Source organism: Lagopus leucura, unplaced genomic scaffold (assembly GCF_019238085.1).
Source record: "Lagopus leucura isolate 7727_CA_CO unplaced genomic scaffold, USGS_WTPT01 Super-Scaffold_100044, whole genome shotgun sequence".
Taxonomy (NCBI): Eukaryota; Metazoa; Chordata; class Aves; order Galliformes; family Phasianidae; genus Lagopus; species Lagopus leucura.
The window spans coordinates 4,083,838-4,108,191 of NW_024962291.1; the positions used below are offsets into that span (position 1 = coordinate 4,083,838).

General features: G+C 38.1%; 1 protein-coding gene across 2 annotated transcripts in view; it reads left to right on the forward strand.

Annotated features, from left to right (window-relative positions):
• The window catches only part of PTPN5 (protein tyrosine phosphatase non-receptor type 5), an 81,919-nt gene that overhangs the window by 43,231 nt on the left and 14,334 nt on the right, over positions 1-24,354 (forward strand). For both annotated transcript variants that reach the window (XM_042884538.1, XM_042884539.1), the window contains exons 3-10: positions 6,394-6,575; positions 7,420-7,539; positions 9,328-9,411; positions 12,728-12,966; positions 15,943-16,132; positions 18,942-19,026; positions 22,274-22,353; positions 22,827-22,964. In XM_042884538.1, coding sequence (XP_042740472.1) covers positions 6,414-6,575; positions 7,420-7,539; positions 9,328-9,411; positions 12,728-12,966; positions 15,943-16,132; positions 18,942-19,026; positions 22,274-22,353; positions 22,827-22,964 — 1,098 coding nt within the window. In that variant the 5' untranslated portion in view covers positions 6,394-6,413. The remainder of the gene's footprint in view (positions 1-6,393; positions 6,576-7,419; positions 7,540-9,327; positions 9,412-12,727; positions 12,967-15,942; positions 16,133-18,941; positions 19,027-22,273; positions 22,354-22,826; positions 22,965-24,354) is intronic.

Sequence of the window (24,354 nt, forward strand, 5' to 3'; positions counted from 1 at the left end):
AAAATTATGCTTTTTAGGGATTATCTGCTATCATGTAATGGTAAACATTTTCCCCAATGTTTGAGAGGGGCAATGCAGTGTATAAGGTTTGGGGTGTTTTTGTTTTTGTAATGGTACAGAAATGGGAGATATTTTATCATCAATTTCTGTGTTTTTCATTCAGAAGGAAGAACTGAAGCACGGTTCTTCATGGACTAAGCAATAAGAGATAGGCACTTTGTATTTGTGAACATACTCTCTACAGGCTTGGTTTGAAATCTGTGGTTTGCATAGTCATCACAGCATTTTCCACAAACTTCTCTTCTGGTGTTTGATCTTTCAAAGAACAGATGAACTCTTTCATTTTCAGCTGATGCAGGTGATGTGTGCATGCACACACACGCACACAGTCAGCCCAGCTTCATGGGGTGGTATTTTTTTGAATCTGTGGAGAACCTGAAACAGTGTCATTAAGAGCCCAGAGCAGTTTCCATTCTCTTGATGGGCATATCAAGTTAGGAGCCAAACACACCAAATTAAATACCACTGCTCTTGGTAACTTCCAGTGTGATCATTCTAGCAAAAGTGTGCATCTTTCCCACGTAGAATCCCTTGATGTTACACATTTTCAGTTGTTCCCCACTTATCTGTGAATGCCTACAGCTTGGCCCAGATAACTGTAATGGTACAGAGCAGATACGCTTAATGCAAACAAAAAGCATTGGAAATCAAAAGCTGGATTCTTCTGACTACGTAAGAGATTGAGTCCCAGTGAGCTTTCCATTCCTCTGTGTTCTGTCAGAGGTGGTAGCTACAGTTGTTTGGACCTCTTACTTGGATTTGTCTCTATAGACTCTGTCACAGAAAAGAATGAAACATGAGATTGCAGTTTGCTCTCTTTGAAGTGTTAGATAAATCTAACTGGCTTCCAGTTAGATGCAAAAGGGTTTTTGGGGTTACCTGGGTGCCTTACAGAGTTGGACACATACGTGTATCTGTTAAAGTTAGTGTTTGAGTTAAGCTGCATAGTGTCTTCCAAAATAGCTCTCTGTGTGGTTTTGCACTACAAACGTAAGATGTAGCAATAACAGTTTCATGGCAGCTAGAATTTGGACTTTTTTCCAGAGTGGAATTACAGGTATTTACTTGAGTGACATTGTTGTAAATCCCTTCTAACTCCAGGAATGCAGTAGCAGGTAATTATAAGGTGCTCTAGAGGTTGTTATTCTTTGCAGGTCCTAATTGGGCTACTTTTAGGGCCTACATGCTGCTCTTCCAGTGATTTTTTTATTCTTTATTATATTTTTTTTATTATTATTTATTTGGGAAAGATAAGAATATGAGGCACTTGGAAACACAGCAGATCAGTGATCAAATAGAGTAGAAGTATCTTAGTGGAGACGGTACAAAGAAAATCAATAATAGAGGAGGTAGAAAGAGATGCATTCTTAATATTACTACAGGAGTATGAAATAGTATTCCCACTGCTTTCAACACAGCTGACTGGATCTTGAGCGTAGTTTTTAACGTAACTTGTCAGATGACTTAAGAATGCAGAGGATGTGAAGGAAAAGCAGCCTTTCCTGCATATGGTGAATTGTATACATCTATAAAGAGTTATGACATCAGCCATTATGTTTATCTACTTAATGTGTGAGATTACCAGCTTGTAAAGAAGTTTAGTAAAAGTTTGAGTTGTAGGTTAGTGACCTCACAGCTGATTTCCTGTGGAGAGAGGAATGTGAGTACACAAGTTTTCTGCTATGTAAGTACAATACTTCTCCTTCCTCGTATCTGCCTTCTCCCGTACTATTGTAGTGCAAAAGAAATGTTTGTTTCTTGGTCCAGAAGCTTATTATTCTGTTTTCATCCTTCTCATGCATCATGTTGCAAGCAAAACAGAGAATGTCCTCTGAACTGGTATCTTTATCCTAGAGCTCTGTTTCGTGAGTGGATGAGTTGTTCTATTGTACTCCAGTGCAAGCTACATCATGTTCACGTGCACTCTGAAGCAGTTCATTCATCTTAGAAGTGTCTTGACATTATCTGGATTTCCCTGCAATCAGTGTCTCATGACTTTCAGATTTAACAGGATGTATGAAGTGCATAGCCAGGACTGTGTCCTGCATATGCCGTTTCAGTGCCTGTGAAAATGATCTTTGCTGGCTCATCTCAGTAGAACGCGTTCATTTATTATTCTCTAATTGATGGCAGGTCTCCCTAGCAGCTGGATGGAAATCTGAGACAATAATTTCAATGGATTATTGCATGTGGATACTTAAAGGTGGAGAGGCTATATGTAGATTTAGGTCTGTGATATACAGTGTTGATAATTTTGCTGACTATGAGGCATAGCCGGCACATTCGTGGTTATCAATGCTTCCTGACTCCAGACCCATTGTTCAGTGTGAATTCTTGCCAAACACAGCTGTCATGAAGATGTAGGCAGGTTTGGAGGGACATGGATCCTCCTCACACATAATGCATGCTTGGGACAGTGCAGTTGAGCTGCTTACAGCTTGCTGACTGCTGGAACTAGAGAGCTGGCAATGTAGGTGAGGCCATTTCTCTCTTCTAGTTTGCGCATCTAGGATGTGACTCAACAGTTCATTGATTCCCTGCCTATTCCTATCCTGCCCAAAGATTCCTGCCCTTAGTGTAGGACAGCACCCACACTAAGAAGTGACCCTATTTTTCTTGGTGATGTCTGCCCTGAAATAATGATTTCTTAATCATTATGAAGTACAGCCTAGATACATGATCTTGGGATTTATTTTTGGCGACTTGTACTGATGGCTGTGTTTAGGAAAAGAATGCAAGATGGATGCTTCACTTAGTTTGACTGAAAGATCAGGAGTGATGTTTAAGTTCATGGTGCTGTTCTAAAATTTTAAGTTGCTTTAATAAGCCATACACTTGATATAGATGTCTGAGACATTTTGGTTCTTCCAATTGATTTTTCTAGCAAATATAGCCCTGTGTCAAAGGAGAAGTATTGGTGGAATTTGAATCCATATTTCCATGATGTAGAAATTCATAAGGCTATCATGTGGATGTTGCAATTTGCTGTCAATCAAATCACTATCAAGTAAGGCTTAATTGTTTTTTTCTGGATGGGGTGTCATTCTTATCAGCTGTCTCAAGACCTTCACACTGACCTTTGTTGATATCTCACTCATATTACCTAAACTGTGCAGTGAAAGAAATTATAGCCTGCTAGAGAAAATAATACAGCAATATAGGATTGTGATATCAAGTTTGATAATTGAAATATAATTTAAAGCTGATACAGTTAAATCAGTACAAAATCTTAGGTAGGCATCATTATGTTTGTAAAGATCTGTGATTTGGAATTGTAATGTTTGGGGGTTTTTTGTGAACTTGAATGAATCCAGTTTTAATTCTTTGTTTGCTGAAGACAATAATCTCAATATGTATGTTTATCATAATATGTATGGATTCTGACATTTCTCCATTATTTGTGTTCTTGACTTGGTGTGTCTTTTTTTTTATTATTTTTTTTTTACTGTATTAGTGAAAGGAAACTGCTGGCAGCAGATAAACAATAACGTTTCAGCAGAGCAGGAGTCCTTGGCTCTTAGGTTCATGGAGCAGATTTCTACCTCAGAGTAGAAATGATATGAAGGACAATAGATTACTTCTATTGGGCAGCCATAAGAACATGACTCCTACAATTGTACATCTGTTGCTAGACAACACTGGAATTCTGGAAATTAAGCTTCTTGGCTCTGGAGGGGCATAGATCTCCATGATTACAGATCCAGAACCTCCCTAACTTTGACGTCTTTGTTCCAAAAGGCCTGTGGTCAAGTGGCCTTAACATCGTCGTTTAGTGTCAGGGTTCTGTTTCCAACTTAGGCAGAAGTGGCCTTGTAAAAATCTCAGGCTCTAACAGGTACGAAATGTAAAAATTCTATTTACCTGCATAACAAAGTGAATGAGGTTTTGGTCTGTTAAAAGAAAAAAAAAAGTCTTTGAAACTTTATGAATTTATAAGAAAGAGTTGAAAGCTGAGCTTGGAATCTGTGTTCTCTGGATGTCTTCCAAAAGGTATTTTATTTCTGCTTTGCAGATATTTTAGTGAAGCTTTTGGAAAGTGCATCCAACAAAAGCCATCACAAAGGCTTAGAAAAACAGTAAATTAATGGGTTTATCAGCCATGCTCATGGACTGAGGTGCATTATTTAATGCTGATGGAGGAAAAGTAGGACTTAAAACGTGTTTGGTAAAAACAGAAGGTTAGAGACTCGAAGTCACAATAAAGTATTTAGATAGACAATTCTGTATGTTTATCTTAGCCACGTGAATGTCTTCCTACATGGTTGGCAAAAATAATTTCTAGCATCAATTTTCTGTCCCCGCTAAATTTCAACTTCTAGTTACAAAACAGAATGACCATTCCACAAACAAGCAAAATCAGAAAAGAACTGACAGATAGTAACAGGGGTTTTCCCCTTTGTTCTTGTCAACATTGAAGGTGTTTAGGCAGCCATGACTAGAGACATGGCTGCTATGTTGTCATCTTGGCAGTCATTGAGTTTAGCTCTATGTGTCATGGTATCAGGGATGTTAAATGGGTAGTCAGTGTCTGTGGACAAAAAGGACTGTATCTGGGCTCTGTACGTTTCTTGGAGGGGGTGTCATCAGACTCTGTTCGTTACTGGCTGGACCCTGAGGGATGGGCACAGATTTCCCTTGACCTCTTCAGCTGTATTCCACAAACTGCCTGCTTTTTATTAACAAGTGCTACTTTATAGCTCATGTCTTCCAGCATTTGAGGTGTACAGATGAAAGTGAAGAGAAATTTACCACTGTGAGAAATACAGGCTGGAATTGTTGTTGTCTATTTTTACCTTTTTACTTTCATCTATTTCCATGTTTTATTGGCATATGTTTAATATGAAAAAGATGGTATTGGTGCTGATTGCTGTGCTGAGTCTTCCCTGGCTAATAGTCTATCAGTTAATTCCACATATACCTATGGTGTACAGCTTGTATAGCTGAGTGTGTGTATCTAGATGTGCATTTTCATACTTCCTGAGAAATACCTGCAAAAAGATGGTGAAAATAACTACCCAGAACCACTTAGACCCCTCACAGCCTTCTTAGGCTATTCCCCATCACAAACTGAGTGGAGATAGTTTGAATAGAAGAAACAAGTAACCTGATGTCTTGCATAAGTACTGGGTAGTACACACTGACGACCTTTTTGGTTTGGGGCAGCTAAGGGAATAGAGAGCATTGTAGAAAATCATTAATGTTTCCCAAGTGCCTTGTTCATTTATGCAGGGATGTCATAAGGTCTATTTCAGTGAAGGGAGAGAAAACAGCCACAGAGTGGGAATAAAAATCTCTTAGAAATTAAAAGCCCGTGTTCCTGTCCGCTGTCATGATTTAGAGATTAAACAGTGCATTTCCCTGAATCTTTGTCATACCGATGTCCAGACTGATGCCATGAATGTTTCATTTGCCTAATTAGAGTTGTGCCTCATTTATGAATGCTTTTCTGACATTATGACTATTCTGACACATGGAGAGAAATACCTGAAGGAAGCATTCAGTAGAAACCTCACCTCCACAAACCACAGGAAGGCCAACAATGTTGCCATTACTTGGGGCACTCATGGCTTGCTTTGGCTTAAGGATAATATTGTGGATAGGGCAACCTTGGGATTTTGCTCACGTGGAATGATGTAGATCACTAGTACTTACTTCAGATGGGTCTGATCTTTTATCTAATTATTATCTTAATTATTGTCTACGCATTATGTTTAAAATAATGCTGCTGAGGAGTTCACCGCACCAGTGCATATGTCCATTAAATGAAATAGCACTGCAGTGTTATCAAATAACTCCTAGATACAAATCCAGCCAAAAAGTAGGTTATTATAATTTGTCCTTTATTAGTGCCATAGGACACCTAGCCAAAATCCAGAGCTACGGAGACACATGTAAGCATGAGTCTCTATCTCAGAATTTTTTAATCACATTAGGCAAAGAGAAATAATGGGAAAGGAAGAAACTGAGGCAGGGAGGAACAAAATGCCACCATGTGGCTGGAACTAGAAAGTAGGATAGATGGTTACTTTAAGAGTAGAAAACAAAAAGGTGCAGCAATGTAAATGAGAATGTATTAACAACAAAGCCTAGGATCTGCCCCTCTGGAAAGAAAGAGGAAAATAATTTATCCACCCACACTCGCTTTTTTCTGACAAAGGCAGGTGAATACAGCTATGCTAATAGATTGTGACGCTCGCAACCCTGAGCTGCACTTAGTGATGCAGAACTGAGAGGTACCCATCGTCTTTAGGAAAACAATAGCTCCAGCAGCATTCGCAGTGGCTGCAGGGTTATGTGCTATTCATTCCCTGCACGTGTTGTTTTCATGTGAAGGTCTTTACAATCCAGCTGTGATGGAGTCAATGGGTGAAGCTCAAGAGCAACAAGAACAGCTGAACAGGAAGGAGCAGTCGCTGAAAACCACCCAGAAAACTGCACTGCTTGCTTGGGCTGCCTGGTGGAATGGATTAATGACTGGAGACAGCATGTATCTGTTTGTCCTCTCTCAGATACTGGTAAGGAAGCTTCTTGTCGCTTTGAAATGATGGGACGCTTCTTATAAGCTTTCCTGGCTTTGCAGGATTCATGGTGGACATAACAGTGGATTTAACTGTAGTTGTCTTATTTCTGCAGCCACCTGCCTCACCCTTTCTTTGCTAACAGCCCCTGCTTTGGGTTTCCCAGTCTCTTGTCTCATTCTCTTCCCTTTTAAAAATCTCACCATCTCACAACAGATGAATCTTCTGCAACTGATTTATATGAGGGTAAATAACAGTCTCATTGAAAAATGGTCTGAGTAGTGCATCCTTTTTAAAGTCTTTTGAGATAGGAAGTGAGTTCTGTGAGAGCATTAAATATAATGTTATTGCTTTTATTATTTTGTGTTAATTGTGTAGTATACGGCAACCTTAAGTGATTGAAATGAAATGCTTCAGTATGTGTGTTTTTATAGGGATAAGTATTTGGACAAGGCTATTTGTGAAAGTTTTGCATAGTGCGAGATATACATTTTAATAATATAAAAAGTTCACTGAATTCCAGTTTTGATTTAAAAGTAGTAATTCTGAAAATTCAGAAGTCAGAGGGGTCATTGCTCTTTAGAGGTACAGTCATTTTGCTAGTGTAGATCAGAGTAAGCTTTCTGTTCTCATTGATAAGCATCTAGATCATGCTGGCTGAGCATTTATCACTCATCTTTCTATTTTTGTGAAATTAGAGTCTGGAAAATACCTGAATTCTTAAAGCAACAATGATGATCAACATAAACTCAATGACAAGTAAATTAGTTAATTATGCAGTCTTGAAAAGAAATGTATAATGAGGAGAACTCATTATGTTTTTGTCTGATTGATTGCACAGCTTCTCTGCATGATGCTGTGGTACAGCACTTATGGGACCATCTCAGCAGCTCAGAATGCCTTTGACATGCTGTTTTACTTGCTTGCCCCATTTGAACAGTTTTTGTCAGATCAAGGAGGGGTAAGTGTCTTTGCTCATCTCTCTGTTGGGATGGTTGTTGTCAGTAGCCTTAGTTGATGCTTATGTCTTTGGACTAAATGTGTAATACATCTGTGTTTCTAATAATGTAGTGATTGTGCATTGTGTGTGTGTGTTCTGAAATAGTGGAAAATGTTTTCTGAAAATAGATCCGTATTTTGTCTTCAAAAAACAGGGCCAGATTTTTGGCTATGATGTTAGATAAACATAGGAATTTTTTTCCTACTGTGCAAATTATTGCAAATGAAACAAACCAATGAGAGATCAGCCTTATAATGCTTCATCTGCATGAAGGGAGAGCGTGGAACTCCTTTTATTGGGAGAGATAGAAGCTTAAATTCTTGAAAGAAATGGATGAATCCACACAAAGGATGCAAACTGTGAAATGCTCAGTCACTAAATTCTGGTTTTATTCAGTTTAAAACATATCTGTACGTGTAAAAATATTTCAGGTATATGAGGAGTACACGTACAATTACATCTACAAAGCTACCTCAGTAAAATTGCTTAGCTTCTCACTATGGCATAATGACACAGATACCAGTATGATTCATTTGATTAATTACTGGGCTAATTATACCCAGTGCAGATTTTGCTATTGTGGACAGAGCATTAATTAAGTGGTGAGCAGCTACTGACAAAAATCAGATGAAATATAATTGCCCTCAGAATGTTGAGATTCATTGTATGTAATCTTTGTAAAGGAAGCTATGCAGTACAAATAGGAAATCTTACGCAGTACCTCTTGTGGCTGAAGTACAGTGGAGACTGCTTTCTGTATTCCCTTAAGTGTTTGAGCTGCATGTCACTTGCTCTTTTTATTTAAAAGAAGTGCTTTGTCCTTTCTCAGTTGCATTTACTATGATGCATAATCAAAGCTCGTTACAGAGCACTGCTTATTTCTTATTTTCAGTCAATCTATCATTAACAATTTCTTTTTCTTGCATAAAATCACTGATTTATAAGATTTTGACTTAAAATGAATGTTCTGTGAGTTCAGCATGGAGGAAAGTGATTTGTAGAAAGCACCACAGGAACACCCAAGTGTGCCTCTGTGCAGATGTTCATGTATATCTTTAAAAATTATTTATTATAGCATTACTCACCATATAAATTTAGACTTGAAAACAGTAAGGTCAAACAAATTTGACATTTAAATAAACAAGAGCTCTTAACTATTAATTTTCTCTAGCATTACTGGTAGATCAGAAATAGTAAATTTCCTTGCACACTAAAGTTCATTAAAATCATATTTTACACATAGTACTGAGAGTAAGGATGAACTCTGATGTGCCTAAATATGACCAGAACTGTGGAGTGAATTTCACTGCAAGTGAAGTGCTGTGAATGAACCTGATGACAAAGTCCTCTGTGCCTGGGTTTTATGTAAGAACCTATAAACACAGAAGCAGTACTAAACATAGTTCAAAGCATTCTGCCAGGGAATAAAATTAAATTGACTGGGGCAATGTAACATGGATCCAGGCTGCAAAATCCAGCAGTGATTCCGAATTTCAATTTTGGGAATATATAAGGTGAGGACATGTTCATTGTTCTGCAACAGTCCTCACAGTGGAAACCACCTTAAGATGTGGTTTCAATTTGAATCTTCTTGAAAGCCTGGCATTTTTCTGTTGGTGGTGTTGGAAGCTTTCACAGATATGATTGGTCTACATGGAAAATCCAAGAATGGTAAATATCAAGAACACATATGCAGATGTTATACTGTGTCTTAAAGCACTTCATGATATCAATTCTGTTGTTTTGCAGGATCTAACTAGAATTGGGAATGTTGTGATATCATATATCCTGCTGTCCTTAGTTTCTCTAGGACTGCTACTTGTTGGATCTCTGGTAAGTACAGTACTGTGCAAGCTGTTTCATGCACTTTTTCAAGTGAGTTTTTATAAAATGTCTAGTTTACTGAAAGTTATTGATGTTATCCTCAGGATGATTTTAAGGCAACACCTTCAGGACTATTTCTATAAAATTACTGGCATGCTTTACATAGAGGAATCATGACTACGTTTATCCTTACTCAATTTCTTGATTAATTGTGGATTACAGTGATGGTTTTTATTTTCTCTATCTACAGATGGGCTGAGTGTTTTCATTTAGAATAGAAAGCATGTGGTCCAGTAAAGGAACCATCTAAAATTGCTGCCTTATGCAGAGCATCTGTTGACTGAAATGGTAGAAGGAGCTGTTGCAGAGCACCAGTATACCTACCAGAGTAATGCTTTTGTAGATAGATATAGGCCAAGACCCCAGGTGCAGGACAAGATTAGTGGCATGACCATTAACCTAATTAACTGACAACCACTGTGGAGCAGGAGGATTGCACTGCTTTTCTCCACTGTGTAAATGTCACAAAGGTGTGCATTAGATGGAAAAGCTGGGGAAAATTCTTTCATTTTAGGGAGCTATAACTAAATATGACATTTCTTATCCCTCTACACTGTTCTGTTAGGATGGAAATGCAGGTAGAAAATAATCACCTCCTGTCCTTATAGTAGAATATTTTCAGGCCACTCAGGAAGCTGAAGCCATGCAATGAGGATGCAGTTTGACTGATATGCAATACAATCAATTATATCTTAGAATCACAGGTTAGTTGGAGGGGAGATCTGGAGTTGAGTTTGCCAATCCAACATCTGGTTTTGAGACGGGGCTGCTGCCAACACTTAGTAAGGTAGCCAAACACTTTTCTACATGGGTTTTGAAAACCTCCAGGGAAAGAGATGTATCACCTCTCTAGATATCTAGATACTATGCTTTAACCATGTGGCACGCTTGGGGAAGAAGTTTATTTTAATGTCTGATCTTAATTTCCCATTCTGCAGCTTGTGGCCATCATATCTTGTGGTTTCACCTCTGTAGCTGCTCTTAAAATTGCAGTCATAACATTGGAACACAGTACACGTCCTGTGCAGTCAGAGCAATGGTCCATCTTTCCCAGAATCTTCTCTCTGATGGTGACATTAGGAGGAACTGTTCAGAGAGCATATGAACCTGGTCTCTTCCTGCTTATTATCTTGGTCTCCTCTTCGCAGGTCATGCTGAGCAGCAATTTGAAAATGTCTCTTTGCCAGTGTTTAGGGAATAAGTGTAAAATAGTCATTAGCAGAACACTGGAAATGATGTAGTGATGTACCTAAGCAGGATTTCTGAAATACTAGCCACATAGACAACAGACAGTTGCATGAAGACTGTTTTCGTCTTTGTCTCAACTAAGGATTTTTTGTTTCATTTTGCTTCTTGTTGTTGCTGTTTTTCCAGTGGTTTTTTAAGTGATGTGCTGCCTAGAAGCCTCATTGAAGAGGTGTTTTACATTGAAGAGTGCCGTTATAATTAATTTTTTTATTCCTAAATGTACTCTTCTTTCTTTATAGATGGACCTGACCCACTAGTCCCTCGCTACCATGCATGCTAGATGGCATATCAATTAAAACACCTTATATATTTTCTTATTCAGTAACTGTGGTTACTTACACTAAAGCCCTAGCAGTTACCTGGAAAAGGGAGGAGAAATGCCTGTTTATAGAGCTACTTTGTTGCCTTAATCTTAGAGCAATAACTATTGGGACACCTAACAATGCAGAGAAAAGGATTTTCAGAAGAAATATGAAAAGAACTGGGGCTCTGTCTTGCCTGTGCACATGATAAAATTTAGTTCTTTTTTGCATCGGGCAGTCTGTGACTATGATACACATGGAGCAAATTTTTCAAGAGAGTAGATCTCAGCTAAAGTTTGACGCGCTTCTCTGAGAATGTCCAGACACCAGAATGTATTGGAAGTTTACTGGTCACAGTGGAAATAACAGGCTGGGTAGCGTGCTTGAGGTTTGCGTTGGTGATGCTATCCATTTTCTACATTATGTAGCAGTCACGTTTCTCTTTGCTTTTGTAATTGCTGCTTGCTCTGATCAACTGAAACAACAGCATTGTGATTGCAGTAACTGTTGAGTGAATACTGCTTTTTTGTGAGAGTCTAACGATCTCTAAAACTCAATGTAGACAGAAGTGAAAACTTGCTTCACTTTTCATTCTGTAGACTCAGAAAAATAAGAGTATGTAAAGACACGTGAAAAAATTTCTGCTGAAAACCCTGTGCAAGCTAAAAATTTGACCTTTTATGTCGGCACATTCTCTAATTTCAACTGCCCACTTAAAAGCCATTACAGAAAAGTACAGAAGAGAACTTACTTTGGAAAATGCAACTCGTTCTTCTTAGTTTCAAAAGGGCACGTGTCTGTGCAAGACACTTTTCATGACACTCAGCCTGAATGATGCTTCTCCTGCTTCAATGCTGGAGGGATGAAATTGGCCTTATGTTTCAGGTTTTGGAATTCAGAAGTGAACTCGACTTTTTTATCCGAGGTCTGTACATAGGATTAAACAATTAAATGATAATATCTCAAAATCATTCAGCCTACCACGCATCCGTGTAAAACAATATGGTAGAATATTTTCTTAGATATACACCATTTCAAACCCCTAATTAGTATATAATACAAAATTTTAATACCGCATTTGTCCTAGAATTTCTCAGGATTTATTATTATATGACTATATCATGTTTAAATCTGACAATTACATTGCAAAACATGCCTCACTAATGGCCAAAAAATTATTTTGGTGTTCTGAAACTCAAAACAACTTGCATCAAACTTTAGACCTACAAAAAATGATGGACTTATGTATGAATTTAGACTAGACTGACAGATTATCAAAGATGCGCAGCTCAGGAAAATTGCGTTTACCTTAAATCAAGTGTATCTGCATTTTAGGTGAAAAAGAACATTAATTGAGGAGAGGTATTTGTAGTACATTCTGATTTTGCAAACAAGTCTGTGAAAGGTAAGCAAGTGAACAAAAGGGCAGTGGTGTCACGTTGGCTTGCATGTGATGATCACAAGCACATTCTGCTTCCGCTGTATTCCTGAGCCTGACCAGCTCTGTGGAAACCTCTGTGGCTGAAAGCAGATTTGAATCCTTGTAACACATTACAAAGCTATTCCTGCGTAGAACATTCCTGTCCTCTTTGATACTACCCAATTCTGATGTATTATAATGAATTGGGATGCTGTCCTTGTGACCCATCCTCTAAGCTGTGTGCAAGGACTGGCATCAACCAGAAAGGGTTTTTTTAAATGTTTATTTCCTCCAGTTTTGGCATCTGCTCAGAGCTCGTCCAGACCCCCCCTTTCCGCTCCAGGAGGACAGACGCCAATCTGTGAGCCGACAGCCTTCGTTCACGTACTCGGAGTGGACAGAAGATAAAAATGAGGATGACTTTCTAGACTTGGATCCTGTACCAGAGACCCCAGTCTTTGACTGTGTAATGGACATTAAAGTGGAGACAGATCCAGCTACTCTAACAGTTAAATCCGTGGGCTTGCAAGAAAGGTAGGGTAGATGTCCTGAATCAGGGGAATGCTTGGTTCCAGATTTTCTGGCTTAGTTCTGTGCCTAGTAGTAAGCTTTATTACCCTCATGAATGTCATTTTCAAATGTGGTTTTGAAGCTAAGCTGCTGCTTTATTACCTGTCTGTTTTCAGTCCATTCCTGAATATTAAGTGTGTTAATAAAAAATCATGCAATTTCTTGATAACACTCTACAGGTCTTATGCAGAAGTGTCACTTGTTCCCTTGGTAAGATCCATTTGTTTGATCTGTCTCTTGCCATTTCCCAAGATGGCAACTGCATAGCATGAAATCCACTACAGAGCAGTGAAATCTTTTACGACTGAAAGATGGATCTTGTTAATTCTTCTTTGCTGCCACTTGTACTGAAGGTTTGGTCTTCACTCCAAAAGCAAACCATAGTACAAACTATCTGCCCTAATTCGCCTATAAATTGGGTTACTCAAAAAGTGAATGAATTGCTTTGAACTTAACCCAGTCATGGAGTTTTAGGATGAGCTGATGTTCACTTCTTAAACCAGAAAGCAACAGTTTCTTAGAGAGATTCACAACTGGGAAAGAGCAGTTTTCAGACAAGAGGAAGACAGGAGTGAATCAGTACTGTTTTGTATTGCATTTCTCCATCTTTGCTCATACATATTCCAGAAGGGCCACTGATTTAACATGCCTGCCCTTTCTTATTCTGGGGACCACAGGAGAACTGAGTTTACATTGCTGGCAGCCTGTATTTTGTTTCTATGTTATGCTTTCAGTTGTCTTTGTGAAGCAGAATGAAGATATTTGGGATAGAAATCTCATACAGAAATTCTTCAAAGGTGATGTTATGGATAATTTTACTGCAGGGTCCAGGATAGGAAAAAATATCACCTTTCTTTATTTTCAGTTCTTCCATCTTAATTGGAGTGCTAACCCTAATTCTCATGTCTAGAATTTAAAAGACAGAACTTAAATGATTTAAAAACATATGGTAAGTTTCCAAAGGTCCACATGACACATTAAGAAAATGTTTTAGCAGAGGCTTTTAATTGTAGTGTAAGTTTAGAATGTTTTTCTCACACTTTATTTTTGTTTACATCCTTATTCCTCGAATGTCTTACTTTTTGCATTCTTCTGGTTTAAACAAGATATTCCAGTTTTGCTGTTCTTCACTATGGGCAGGATTGAAACGTACCAGTCATTTGAGCTCTGAAGTATTCCTAGTATCTTTCCATCCCTCTCTTTTTAAAAATGCTTGCATTTCTTCTTGCGTGGCAGCTATTCTTCAAGAAAGATGCTCACTCTTTCAAGGAAATCAGTGAATATTAAAGTATTGAATTACAATTAAAAATCAAGGAAGAAGAGATGTGAAGTGGGATAGCAGTTTCTTGAAGCTCTCTCAGTAGGTAGAATGTGTACACTAAGATGTAAAACAAACTTTTTTTCAACATATACAGGTGCTTGTGAAACCAGACATCATTTCAGGTTTGGGCTGTGCTCAGGCAGATTTCATTTACATCAAGCATTGGTCCCTCTTCCCTTGTGGTAGTGTTGTGTTAAATTATCTACCTACCCCTCTTTTTTTTTCTTGTTAATCCATCCTGCTTCTCCATCTTCCTTCCATCTCATTCTTAACCACCTACACCATTAAAAAGGGAATTAGTTACTAGCTGAGTTCAAAGAGCACTGGATGTTATTCTGGAAGAGACAATCTCATTTCCTATGCTGAAGTAGTACTAATATCTTTGTGTGTAGCCTCTGCTACCTTAAAAGAACTTAAAGCATTTGTTATCAAATGCAGTTATTTCTGGGGAGGGATGTAGTTAGCTGTTTAAAGCATAGGGGAGGATAGGTCAAAATATTTTGAAAAGGGCCACGAAAAGTTCAGTGTTTACCACTAGTGGTCATGTTTCATCCATAATCATTTACCCATAACTGTGAATCTTAGCAGGAGGCTGGCTGCACATTCTTTTGGAAAAACTCCTGAATCTAGAAAAGGGCTATGATCCAAGTAACAACTTCTACCCATTTCTCTGTGAGCTGGTCATCCTTGTGTGTGTACATGTTTTTTGAGCAGCTCCTGCAAACATCTCCCAAGTAGATTTTGCCAGGTGAGTGAGTCATCGAAAATAGGTCTACTGAGTGGATGTATAGAACATTAAATCCAGTAATCATTGTACTGTGTGATGTTATTATGATAAAGATGTTTGCAAATAGATTCCCTGATGGCATTTGTGTCTCTCTTTGTCTATGACATGAGATTGACAGAAACTCAGAAGTGCTTTACATATTTTCAATAAACAGTGCTGGCATTCTGACCTTTTTGTTTTGTTGTGTAGCTAACTTGCATAAATGCCACTAAAAATTCTACATGTTATAAACAGAGATGCTCTTAATTGTTTAAATACTGGGACTTCCTTTTTACCCTTCTCATGAGATACTGTTGTGGAGAGAAAACTTTTTAGATCGAATAATTATCCAATGTTATTTCTAGCATCTCATGTATTTATTCATGTTGAACTGTAATGTTTATTCCAAGATCTTACCTTGCTGATATTGTCTGAGAGACTAAGAGAAGGTTATTCAGTAGGATCTGGCCTGAAGAAAACTAATATATCACAGGTGAAAATCTTGGTCCAAATTGTCAGTCTGTTTTCAGCTTTTCAAAAATATCGTGCGATTTACACAAGTACGAAAACTTTCTGCAGTTGTCTTCTCAGTGCCTTTGACTAACAGGTTGCTTCAGTTTGGGTAACAAAATATAGTTGCCTTTTTATGGACGATGCTTTGACAGTTTGGGCTTTTGACAGTATTGACCTTCACATGCCAGTGTACAAAATGATCTTCTATTCTTATCTACGCAAGAAGCGTCACCAGTTTTTCAAAGTTACTTTTGTCAGAACTCTATCCATTGCTGATGTATACTGGCAGTGATAGGTCAGCCTATACTGTGGTAAGCAAATTGATTGCTCTGTTTTGCAGGAGGGGTTCCAATGTTTCACTCACGCTAGATATGTGTACCCCAGGCTGTTCTGAGCAAGGTTTTGGCTATATCATGTCACCACGGGAACAGTCAGCGCAAGAATATCTCCAGACAGCATCAAACATTCTTACTGAAGAAGAACTGCACAAGAAAGCTCTGGATTCATTCATACTCCAGGCAGAATTCTTTGTGAGTATCTGACTCTTCTAGGAGCATCCAAACAATAGAATGTTGTGTGTTTTTCCTGAGCCCTGCAATTATTTTCTGCGGGACTACAATAAATATATAGAAATTCCATCAGTGAAGCATTAAATGAAAACATTAAATGAAATTCATCATCCATCAAAATGGTGATGCCTGAGAGCCTGAAGTGATCTTGTCACATAAAAACTACAGAATTGATTCTGGAAACAACAGCAGAGTGTTATTTTCACCAGACTTCTTCCTTCTTTTCCTCAATATATTACTTTCTGGTGAAAAATCAAAATCAAACTTTTTCACTATATAAGAAAAGCCTAGTTTGCTATAGATGTTGCTTCTTGAAATTTTGAGTCACCTTAGGCATTAAATTAGTCCAGATGCATGCTCTCTGCTGTTGAATGCTTCGCGTGAAGCTTTGTTTTAAGTAGCCTGAACATTCTCCAGATGACTGAAGCACAGAATGGCTAGGTCAGTCAGCTAGAGTCTTAAAAAGTAATTTTTCTGCAGAACTAAAACAAGTATTTTACTAGCTGTAAAGTGCTCTGTTGGTTGCACTTAGGATTCTGAAGTATGCATGTTTCCTTCTTTCACTCTATCCAACGCTAATTGAGAGAGAACTCAGCCTTATTTGAGGGCAAAAAAAGTGTATCTACAGAGACAAAGCAAGGAGGTGCAAATTCGATTTCTGCAATCAATTAATTAGGATAAAGACCAGATATATTTCAATGTAGTGAGCATGCTAGCTTTTTGGATCATTGCATTCCATCTGCGTCTCTTCCCTAACTGCTTCAGTCTCCATTAGAGTCATTGTTTGTAGCTAACAAAATAAATGAATAAAGATGCTGCAGAGCCCAGGAGTGTTATGTCTACCCTAAGCAGGGTTGCACAAGATGGGAGGTAACCAGGACGCAGTCTGCATGCTGGGGTTTTTCAGAACATGGGATCAAGAGCTGCTGCAGCAAATGCTGCCTGCTCAAATATTCTCTTAAGCACAGAATCTCAGTAGAGTGGGAGGAAGATAATGTTTTGCAGTATAGCACCCCTTTCAGCCTGCCTCCTCTATGACTCTTCAAATGTCACTTGCTCTTGAGACTCTGAGATGAGAGAGATTGAACTGGTGTTTTAAAACAGGCTGACAGATATTTGTGGTGTATAACTTGCTTAGTGTGTTATGCAAGATGAAGAAAAGCGGCTTTTGGGTAGGCAACTCCTGATTCCTTTAAAGTAAAGTATGTTTTACTTGTTCAAGGGAGGAAATACTCACTTAGTAAGTGTATGAGTTGATGGCTGAAGAAATCCATGTGCAATTTGACCAATCTCACTATGGATTTCAAGCAAAGAAAATGATGTTAGAAGTAGGAGAAATGTTTCTGTTCTTTGACAGCTTTTGAGCGTGTTTTCCTTGTGTAGATAAAACTGCCATTTAATCACAACTTCATTTCTGTAAATAAAAATAAAAACCTAGTTTATATGGAACAGTTATCACCAGATCTGTGGCATATGTTTTCAATCTATGTCTAACCTGCTTGGTTTTTAAAGTGTAGATCCATGACAAAGCAAGTGGCTGTGTTTCACTTTGGAAAAGAAGTCAAATTTGTCATTTGCACAGCTAAGTCCTGAAATTCTTAAAACATTTGGAGTTCTTACTTACTCAGGCAAAGTTCCTTTGATTTTAACAACAATTCAAGTGGTGAATGAGTAAGTTCCAAAAAGAGACCATAAAGCTTGACTCAGGTAGATTTTTTTGGTGACTAAGTACTAAGTAACAAAGAAGGGAAAGCATGAAGACCTCATTCCCATGCAGCTCCTCAAATTGAGAGGAAACTATATCCATCAGATGTTTTATCATTAATTGCTTCTCTTTAAGGCCAAGTACGCTCAGTACTATATGAGACAGAATACAGATAATCTTCTAAAGTTTCAGAATTTAACATCTCTGCTTATCTAAATTCCCAGACTTCACCACCGGTATGTTCAGTACTACTGGCCTCTCAAATCATGTTCTGCAACTATACTGTTCAGCTCTGCTTCCAAGCTCTGTGATCTACTTTTCTGTTGAGACTGACTTATGCATCCTATCTTTTCACATGCCTACTGTCACCAGCTGACGGAAAGTCTTGTTTGTCCCTGGCTGTCAGTGGCCACATAAGTACAGAAAATGAGCACTGGAGAATAACAAACCCCTCTAATTTCATGTTTCCTTTAGAATGGCAGTATAGAGAGCAGGTAGTCTCTTAACACCTTGCTCATGGAGCTGTAAAATGTGGTGAGCAAAAAAAGATATACACCCCTGCCTAGCTCCATAGCGTCAGGTCAGTACACCTTATTGTCATAGTGTGTGTCATCTTTTGTTGCTTGTGAGTGTCACTAGCAGATGAGTTCCTTCCACCTTCAGAGAGGAAGGAGTATGAGTCAGAAAGGGTGGTGTCTGAGGTCCATCACTTTTGGAATAAAGTGTCTTACGTACCACGTTTAGCTTAGTTCTGTGCCTACACTTGCAATTCAGCTCTAATAATATGAAGAGCTAACATAATGCTGTCTCGCATATTACTTAATGAATTAGTCACTATGAGCATTTTTGTATTAAGGATTTTAGAAAAGAAAGCCAGTGACAATAAAAGGAAACATCACTCATATTTTAGTGATAAGTTGTTAGAAGTACCGTACCATATGTCCCAGTTGACTTCATCACTTTGCCTCCCTAACAGACAGGACATAATGGTTTTTTTTAAAATTCCTCTTGTGAATCTAATGACAACATACTCTGTGTTGGTTTTTTTTTTTTTTTTTTGAGCAGGAAATTCCAATGAACTTTGTTGATCCAAAGGAATATGATATTCCAGGCCTGGTGCGGAAGAATCGCTACAAAACAATTCTTCCAAGTAAGTTTCTGCTTTTTTAAGACACTAAAACGTGTTGGTCTATTCCATGTGCTGAAAGGTTTTGCAGTCTCCTTTCCAGGATACATCAAGTGTGCTGTACTGTCCAAAGGCCATGTTTATGAAGCAGCAACATGTCTTCTAAGTGTAAATCAAGTTTCAAAGGACATACAGAGCATGAACAACCTAAGACTGACAAAACATCATTAGCACTTAAGTTTTTAAGTTGTGAGGATTACATCATTTAATGCTGTTTACAATCTCTGTCCAAGAAATTGGCGTGTTTATTCAAGTGCTACTTAGTGGTTTCTTTGATAAACTCGTGTAGGAGGACTATGTTCTATCAACGTTATTTTCTTGAGCAATGTTTTTCTGAGACTCATGCTCTCACTTGGCATTTTGAAGTATCAGGAGTTGATCTGGTGGCATTAAGATATTGAAGAAAATCCAACTCTTTATTTTCTTTTACATTATTTTTATTTGTAGCCAAGAGTAGGAGTTCTGAGAATCATTCTGGTACAAAAATTTTTAAGAATCATGATTTTCCCTGGTGCGTTAGCTGAAGATGCAATTAGATGTCATGCCTCATTTTTGTTGTAAGCTGCTGTTGGAAAATGCCACTATTAGCTACAGTTACCTTTATTTGCAAAGACCAAATTGTTCAGTGTCACATTAGTGAAAATCAGTTCAGAGAAGTGAAAGGCGTGTGTTTACCTGTTGTTTTAGGCAATGAATCTGGATTGGGAATAGTTCCAGAAAAAGTGGTGGTGGGTTGGGCTTTTTGTTTTGTTTTTGTTGTTGTTGTTGTTGTTTCTTTCACTCTGGATTTACAACTCCAGCCAAGTGCAGCCCATGATTCCATGTACATTACCCTTCTGATGACTTTGTACTCCACCTTAGATCAGAAGTATAAAGCACCCAAATAGATATTTCATAATTTCTGTGCTAACGACTGAGATGAATAATTCAAGAATTAATATGCTGCTTTCTCTGGAAAGGGAAGATTGCAGAAGTTACTGGTGACTATGAATGTCCAAATATCTAGATTTTAAAGTGCTCTATATATTCTGAATTTGCTATCTAATGTGTACTTTGAGAGTTGGATCCACTTTAAATATTCTGTATTGTATTTTTAAACTCAAAAAGCATATTTACTACCGTTTTTCACAGATTCTTCCAGAGATGTAAACAGATGCCAACATACTACCATATATTTTTAAGAATGATCACTCCAGAAGTCAATTATTTGCTGGAAACTTCATCTCAGCCTTATGGATAATTGTGGCAGACAATGCTTTTGCTTTGATCTCTCCATATAACTAGTTTCTACTCTACTGTGCCTCCTAGAATTAATAAACATTCCATGCTTGTAATTTTTTTTTTTCCTGAATTCAATAACCATCAGTCAGTGTGCAATGTTATGTTCCTGTCTGTGACCAGGGGATGGCTTGTTGTATTTGAGGAGTGAAATGGGCTGATCATGTTCACTTTTATCCAACTACTTCCATTTTGAAGGATGTGCCAGTGCCAAGCATTAAAAAAAAAAATCCTGTTTATACTTCACAATTAAAAGCTGGTGATCCCACTAATTTGTTCATGCACAAGGCAGGAGGGGGAATTAAGGCATGATGAGGGGGAAGTTCAGTGCTTTTCATATTTCAACCATCCACTGACTGGTTTCTGAGTAGCCTGTACCAAAAGTAGCCTGCTCTGCCTTGTGTATCAACCTAGTGCTCCTCCAAGCTCTAGATGCAGGCAGCACTACTGGCAGGAACTGCTGAACGATTGGCAGCACAACGATCTTGAGCAACTGATTATCCTATGGAATAGCTTGATTGACAAACCAGATTCAAAAATTCAAACCCCTAATACAAAAACCTGAAAATAACTAAGATTCCTTTGCCAGCTACATATCCAGAAGCAATCTAGGCTGTTATCATTACAAGGTGAGCAGTCACTTATGATAATGATATGTTTCTTGCAACCCTCAAGATAATTGTAGTAAGTGAGAGACATGATAATAGTCTTGATGTATCAATTAGATGTAATTCATCTAATTTATATTTATTTCATAGTAAATTCTTTCTGCAGATTCTCAAATCTCACAACTGGTAGTAGAGAGAGTTAGTAGGTGACTTTTGGATGACAGAAGGATAGGTCTGGAAAAATGCCAAGCTAAGAAGGTTGATGTGGATATTTCATAAGTTCGAAGCTGCTTGTTAGCAGGCAGTCCTCTTCTGGGAAGAGCACTGTGTAATTTCCTTGAAAATTATAACTTTTCTCTAGGGCATTTGCAGGCGCTTTTTGGTCAAATAGAGAAGAGCCTTGTGACAGAATCCACTATGTGCTGGACAACATATTGCTGTTCTTAGAAGGGGGAAAATCATGCAGTCATTACCCGAGCTTGAGCAGGCTCCATAAAACCCACACAAAGATACTTTATACAACAGTCTTCACTACCTAGTCCAGTAAGATCTAAACATCTGGCAATTAGTGTTGCCTTTTAAAGGCGCAACTTGTTGTGGGCTTTCAGAAGTAGTCATTAAAAAGCAGACCATCTCCTGTCTCGCTATCTCCCCAGTACTAGGGAGGTGAATTGGGAAGGAACTGTATTTCAGAGGAACTCAGTAGTTTCAGTACTTCTGTTTTATAAAACAGTATCTCTGTTAATATATTTGTTCTGTAGATCACATAACACTGTGACTCTAGTATCTTATAATAGATAACATGAATCAGATCTGTCTGAGGACAGTGTTTATACTGAGTGTGTTATAGTATAGTAGAAACAACTGTGTGCTTGGTTCTTTTTGCTTGACCTAATATCATACCATTTTTGCTTATTTATTATTTTGTCCTGGTTTTTGAGCAGGCTCCATTTTATTTTTAATGAAGATGTTATCTGTTGTTTGTTTTTATATTCTCTTGGTGGTGCACTGTTGCTGTTTGCTAATTAGTACTGAACAAGGGAATTGATACTGCTCTAGAATCACGGTGATCACTGATTCTACAACAGGAGGAATTAAACAGGCTTCAGAGTGGGTAAAATTATCAGAAAAAGTTGAATGACTCCCAGTCACTCTTCACCTTGTTTTGCTTTAACGTTTAACATTGGATCTTTCCAAGGTCACTGACACCTGTTCTGATGACCATAAATGTGTGTAAATGTCTCTCTGTACAAAACTATCTTGTAACTCTCTTTCTCCTCTGTCAGCAAATGATAAACTATTGCTTATCTGTTTACACATTTCAGATCCTCACAGCAGAGTGTGCCTTACCTCAGCTGATCAGGACGACCCCCTTAGCTCTTACATCAATGCTAACTACATCAGGGTAAGAGCTCAGCAATCTGTCTGCCTGGCCTCTATCAGCCAATATTAATGTAAACAGATTTGCAGCATCCACTTACTTTTAAAGGCATTTTATCTCATCTGATTGCTCTCTCCTGCTTTCGTTATCTGAAAACTAAATCTCTAAGTGCAATTTTACAGGTTCATACCAGACAAAAATACAATTCTGCCCTTCTTGATGAAAACTGCTTGTCAGTTGATCTGAACTGCATGCTGAAAGATAAGCCTCAGTAAGCGTGTTGACGTGGCTAGAGTTATTTCAAGGCTCTGGACTCTCATTGCTGGAGCTATGACAGCATAGTGCTTTTGCGCTACGTACATATGTGCAGGAGAGAAGGGAAGAACTGATTTTGCAGAGTCTTTATTCCAACCAGCTTTTAAAAAATGAACCTTCAAGATTGGGAGTGGACATCGCTATTAAACGATATTAACGATCTCTTGTCGTTCTCTTGGCAGGGCTATGGAGGAGAGGAGAAGGTATATATTGCTACTCAGGGACCGATAGTTAACACTGTCAGTGATTTCTGGAGAATGGTGTGGCAGGAGCGTTCTCCCATCATTGTCATGATTACCAATATAGAAGAGATGAATGAGGTAATGGTATTACATATAGTATATATTTTTCTGTACTCTGGATGTATTTTGGCACAGATGCTAACTGAATAAGTGAACTGAACTTAGTTCAGTGGCCTCTACAATCAGAACAAGAATTAAATTCTTTAGGACTAGAGAAAATGTGGGCTTCTCCTCTTTCAGTTTAATTTACTGGAAGTCTTGTTTTTGTCTCTGACTTAACCTACTGCTGGTTTTGCCATTTTGCCTTTCCCAGTTGTCCTGAAGTCTTTCCAAACTGAACTCCATTTGCTCACTTGAAGTTTTCTTTAAAGGACTCAAAAAGGATTCTGATCTACCTCTGTTTGGTCTAGTCTTTGATCAACAGTGTCTGTGTTTTTTTTTTTCCTTGCATTTAGTATGATTCAGTGTCTATAGCCACCTTTTACACCTGTCCCTGACTTGTGGAAGTTGGTATTTATAGTAATCAACAACTAGAGCTGACGTGGACGTGGAGTCCATTTTCCTGAAACATGTCTAGGAAATAGTGTTGAAATATAAAAATTAAAATACAGAAATGTTATATTTACTTGTAGAAAGTAAAGTGTCACAATATTTCTGGTAATACGCTTAACACAATTTTTATTTGTAGCTTAAAGTGCTACTGACTTGCAACTGTTCATTACTAACTCATCTACTAAAATATTTGGCCCATAGTAGAGTGTGAGCAACTATGTGTTTGGACTTCAGTTCACAGGTTAGATGACTGATCTTCAGCCACCTTCATTGCCAGCACAGAATGTCAAACTAGGGTCTGGGTGTGTTGGACTTTACATCTTCTTTCACCTCTGGCAGTGAAATGTAGTGGAGAGATACAAATGGTGTTTCCTAAACTGCAACAGCGGTGTTTGTCAAAGCTTGGCCCTGTAAACTCATTAGGAGTTTAAATGAAAGGCTTTCTTTGGTGAAGATGCTTCAGACACTTAAAAGCCCAAGAATACAAACATACAGACAGTCTTAAGTGCAAGCTGAAAGCCTAGTGACAATCATTGTGCATTTGCAAAAACCTTTAACTTTCACCAGGTGTGGAGTAAATCACTTCAGCATGATTTTTAGGGGGGTGGGGAATAGGTGTGAACAAGACTGATACAGAGTTAACATGCTTTGCAAGTTAAAAATAAAAAGCATCCTTAAAAGGTAGTGCTGAAGTAATAACTTGCTTATTGATCAGAGTTGCCAACTTGTGGCAAATAACATGTTGAAATGTTGTGATATAATGTACCAAAACTGCTTTCAGGTTTGAGAGGAAAAAAAAAAGGAGAGGGAGACAGAGGAAACTTTATTCCTGAATGATATATTTGTTAAGAATTTCTTTCACTATAGTTTTCATAGCAAGATTGAATAGCAGGAATACAAATTCCCTCTTATCCTC